The following is a 5483-nucleotide window of genomic DNA, read 5'->3' on the forward strand; positions in this document are numbered from 1 at the left end:
AAGAGCACAGCATTGCCAGACCGGTAGATGATTGCCTTTGAACATTGAAAGTTCAACGAGAAAAATTGGGCTGCAATCTGGACTGCATGGATAATTCGAAAGTTTTGCTGCGTCCTGCTATTAGCCCAAGAACATTATAGTTCGAATAATAGACACTATGGTTGTTATTGTGTCATTTCTTACTGACGTACAAAGCATGCGTTTTGCGAAAAGTTTTCGTTGCCTGCTTGCGGATAACGAAGTCCTGACAACTGGTGGAAGTCCTTACGAGGAGTTTAGGGGCATTAAATAATTAGAAAGCCATCTTCTTGCTCGTAACCAATCTTTCCTATTTGGGATTCCAATGGCAGTAGGCACCCTAAGTGGGATGGGCTTGTCCCACACACTGGAAGGCTTCGGCTTTCGTTTAAACTCAATTTGCAAAGTTGTCGAACTTCGTTCAATTAATTCACATAGATAGGTGCAAGCGTTAAATAAAGAAGCAGTAGGGCTTAAAATTTTCTTTCCATCTTTATATTTCATCTTTAATATTTTGATTAAGATATGAGGTTCAGAAATAACTGAATTGGACCCGTAGTTCCCATAGCATGGCCCTAAAATAGCTGAGCCTCTGTTCAAAGGTTTAATTTTTGAAAAAAATTAAGTAAATCGCATCAAGGGTCCTCCTCACGCAGCAAACAACAACATGTTTTAGTCGTAATACAGTTTTTAATTTGCAACGGTGCCAAATTATAGTTTGAACCATATGCGCTATAGAAAGTACATCGAAGGCAAACGGTTCGTTGGTTTATTAAGGGATATCCAAGGCAATGTAAACATAATTAGTTAGTTTAAGCAACCAAGCACGAAGTGCTGCCAAATTATGTACATATAAGGATTAAATTATTTACAATACATGAGCCACGTCCAGGACAAATGGACCATTGCTTTATTTAGTAATCAAATATGGCGCTGGGGTAATAATAGAGGATATGCCAGAGCCCGGACAAATATGGTTCCCTTTTCTTGCTTTGAGCAATCATAAGAAAAATGCTGCCAAATTATATAAAAATATAGTTTAAATTGTAATATGGCTTGGGAGCTTTGTCGAAGGCGAATGGATCGTTGCTTTATTTAACGGTGAAACGTAATGCTGTAGCTATAGTAAAAGTTGTACAAGCTAAGGTAAATATAATTGCGATTTGTTAGTTTATGCAACCCCTTACAAAATGTTGCCAAAGTATGTAAAAATGTTGATTAAACCATAGAAGTCATGCGACGTCCCTTTCTTCGCTTTCTCTTGAAATCAGATATGACGCTGAAGAGATATCCAATATGGGAATTATGACTTATATAGCCTTGGCTTCTTAGTTTATAAAAAATGCTGCCAAATTGCGAGAAAATATAGTTTGAATGGTATTTGGTATACGAGAGCAAAAGGATCTTTGCGAGTAAGAGATATTAACATATTGAACGCAAACTGAAAAAAACGTGAGTTTGCTACCTTATGCAACTATGTACTATGTGACTAAAGGCTCAAGATTTCTTTTTTTTTTTTTTGAGTTAAGGAATTTCTTTCATTCAATTATAAAAATTATATTAATAATAATAGGGTGAATAGAACAGCGTCTTGCCCCTTTTCTGCAGGAATACCAGCTACGCTTAGGCGGCATGCAGAAGAGAGCGTTTACTTGAGTCAAAAACCACTTTTTCATTTCATTTGCTCGAAACGTAAACTAAAATAAAATGGGAATAAAGACATCATTTGCTTGGAAAACAAGCTTTGTACAAAAATCTTCACTCAATGTTTTGGTAGAATGAACACTAAATGAATTCGCCGCAAAACGACTAACTAACTGCCCATCCAAAAAGAAGTGAAGCGATAATATAGTATGCTAATAATTTGTGTTTAAAAAAAAAAAGACGAGGAAAATCAACAACACAACTACCAACATGATGATGAATATGTACACCGATTTTAATTTGCATATGTTTGCATATTTATGGACACATAAATGTCTAGGAATATGTGTATATGCGCTTATCAATCTATAAAGCATATACTGGTTGTAGATCGTCGTCTTACCAAACACAACAAGTATTGCTTAACGCATTTACTGCTTTAGTTAGTCGCTTGCTTGTTAGCTTAACTTAGTAGCAATTTGTTGTTTTAGTGGACAAACACTTTTGGAGCACCGCTCACTTTACTTCAGTGTAATCGATTGCACTGATGTTAGTTAAATTTGTATAATAATTTTGTTTGTTTTTTCTTTTTTTTCTCTCTCTCTCTTCTTTTCAATGAAGCCAACAAGCAACAGAGCCAGCAATAGCGCCAATCGCATTAGTTAAAGATGCTACTGCTATTTAATCAATCTTTTTGTTTTTGTTTTTATTATTGTTGCTTCGGTTGCGATGATCGAGCCAACCATTGACAACTCTATATATAAATAATATAAAATGCGTGCGGGTTTTAGTTTAGTAGTTTTGTCATCGGAAATAAGTGTCAATTTTCATCTTCACTAGCTATCGAATATTGTGTGGTGTTTACAGAAAAAGCGAAGGTTAACAACAATCAACCATAACTTGATCTATACTGTGTTTCGCAATAAGACTTTGTTTTAGAAAAAAGACGTAAGATTATTACCAATAATGGTGCGTGCGTTTGGGATAGCTTTGCTTTATTACGGTTATGCGGCTAATCTTTGCTTAGCCGCCTCGATTGTGGATAACGGACATCTTTCGAACGCCAATAATTTAAATCTAAGAAATTTATTACCAAAATCTTTGGTGCATGATATACAGCATAATCAACAACAACAACAACAACAACAACAACAACAATATTTCGATCGCTTAATACATAACGATATACAATATGCTCAGCGATTGCCCGCGGATCAAAGTGTTTATTACGCAAATTCGAAACGTCCAAGCAATCATAATGAAATTATAGATGTACAAGTACCCACTAGAGCAGATGCGAGTAAAATACTTTTACATTTGCCTAAGCATCATCAAGTCTATTCATCGGCATCTCCATCTCAGCCCTTCTACGTAACCCCCCGCAGACATTATCGCATAACTTTGATACGTAATCATAAACCAGCGCCTCCATCCCCGCCCGCTCCCGAAGTCGAGCAAAATACATTGATTTATGTTTTAATTAAAAAACCAGATCAGTCTGATGTTAATGAAGAATCATCGAACAAATCTGAGCAAAACTCATTTAAGCTAAATCCTCCCGAGGTGTACTTTATTAATTATAAGGCCAACAAATCAAAATCGGATGCATATGCTTCCCAAACTAATACAGAGCAGCGATACGAAGACACTTCCAAAGTTTAGTTATTTATAAGTTATTAGCATAGAGAATGTACCTAATATCCATTCAAGTTGTAAATAGCGCTAAAAGCTATATATTTAATACATTGTTATACGTTTTTTTTTCTTTATAAGATTTACAAGATAACTGTTGTCATTGAGAAGTTTTATTTAATAATTATTAGAAAAATTTTTGCATTTTTTTACATTTTCTTGGTTTTAGCTTTGCCAAGAGGAATGATTATTCATATATCGAATGCATGATAGTAATAACCTTTAAGAATGTGCTTAGAAATCCTATATGCACGTCTTGTTCATATGTCAGCATTTAAATATTGTTTTCTTTGCCGAAATGATAGAAGCATTCTTCGGAACTATCGACAGAGTCTCCTCTACGTAAAACATAGTTTGTTATTTCTCATTTATAATAGTTTGAATAAACTACAAAATTTATATAACATTGGCTCGATTCATTTTCTTCGACTCTTAGTACAACTAACGTAACAACTTTCTCTAGAGTTCAACGCTTAGACACCTGCACACAAATATGGTTAAATCGACGTCGACCGATGAATTATGTGCTAACACAATGTCATACCAACCGTTAGCGAATAGAACGGTATCAACAGTAATTGCCACGATCGTTATATGACGATTGGGAGACGAAAAGGAATATCTTCGGAGCTTGGCTTGACTTCTCGGTGAGGGCGTAATATTTTAAAATGTTCCCTTTTCAAAAATTGAAGAGCCGACAGTCTTGGTTGTTACTGCTTATTTTGTATTTTATGCCTAAAATGTATTTCTTTGGCCTAAATAAATAATAGTAATAATAATAATAATAATAAAATGCCCTCTTCTAAATCAAACCAAGATTCAAAGCCGATTTACATATGTCTGTCTATCTGTCCACGTGTTTCTAACACCTGCGTAGTTATTTAAGGGGATATAGAAAAACTTAATTTCGCATCGAAGTTCGTAGCTAAACTAAATTGGCGTAATCCGCTCATGCGCATCTTCGAGGAAACAAAATCAAACCTCAGAAGAATTTTAAGAATAATCAACCACCGGTAAGAATCAATGCTTTTCTTGGACTGATCAGGAAGCGTGCAAAGACCTCCTCTCAGTGAATGTGAATAGTTACGATTACCTGCCAGATAATATAATTTTGCTTTTGAGACAAGTAAATATTTTTCTGAGATTTGTAAAAGACGACCTTTAGATTTCTTTAAGGCTACAAGGTTACATGTTGATTGCACAATTTTCAATCCAATTCATATATCTGAGAGCAGTGAGCCAAAGAGCGAGGGCTGATTCGCCAAGCTGTAATTAAGAACGAATCGAAAACTGACAGAACTTTGAACAATACTGAAAATGTATTTTTAGAAACAGCCGAGAATATAAAACAGGTATCAATCAAACTAAAACTTAATTACACATTTAATTAAGATCCGGTAAGAGCTGTGCAAAAAAAAAAAAAAAAATCTTAATCTTCGTAATGATTTCACACAGGTTTCCTGAATGGCAGATATTCAAGGCTTACTTCAAAATAGGTTTGGGGTCCTGAAGGAATAGAAACATATAGGAAGCGGCTAGCAGATGTATATTCATTCTATTCAATTTGAAATCTTTTTTTGAAAATTATAAATATGAGAAATCTGTTCTTATTCTTTTAAGAAATTGGTGGAACTGGCAATCGGAGGGATATGGATTCAGTTGCTTGAGCTGCAATTCTAATTTAAGCGTTTTGATTTTCGTCAAATTGGGTCAAGATTTAAGTAAAAACCAATGACCGCTTCAGCGAGGAATAATCACGAAAATACCGGCGATTTTCTTTAACGTATACTCTCTTAAGAGCTCTCTTAAAGTTATATAGAATTTTTGTGGCGGCGAAAAGGCAAAATGAAGCAACAGTTCTTGTATAGAATTTCTTTATCAAAAAAAAAAAAGGGATAGCATTGCCATTGCAGAGCAATAGTGATCGAGATTTCTATGTAACTACAGTTTTTTTTTTCTATATGGCAATGCCAAGCAAATTTTCTTTATGATCTGCTGGAGATCGTTGTTGGGCCATCAGGCAAAGCTTGTAAATATGCTTTATTTTGCTCCAAGTACATCCAACGACAACGAGTCAGTATTACTAGTATTGTTGGTGAGTACGGGTCGTGTAGCGTATTAATTTGTGT

General features: G+C 34.9%; 1 protein-coding gene across 1 annotated transcript; it reads left to right on the plus strand.

Annotated features, from left to right (window-relative positions):
- The first annotated feature begins 2102 nt into the window (after positions 1-2102).
- On the plus strand, positions 2103-4021 carry LOC119640859. Its single transcript, XM_038039135.1, has 2 exons — positions 2103-2193; positions 2284-4021. The coding sequence occupies exon 2, from the start codon at positions 2629-2631 to the stop codon at positions 3322-3324; it is 696 nt and encodes a 231-aa protein (XP_037895063.1). The 5' UTR covers positions 2103-2193; positions 2284-2628; the 3' UTR covers positions 3325-4021.
- Positions 4022-5483: the final 1462 nt, after the last annotated feature.

The sequence above is a fragment of the Glossina fuscipes genome, unplaced genomic scaffold (assembly GCF_014805625.2).
Source record: "Glossina fuscipes isolate IAEA_lab_2018 unplaced genomic scaffold, Yale_Gfus_2 128, whole genome shotgun sequence".
NCBI lineage: Eukaryota > Metazoa > Arthropoda > Insecta > Diptera > Glossinidae > Glossina > Glossina fuscipes.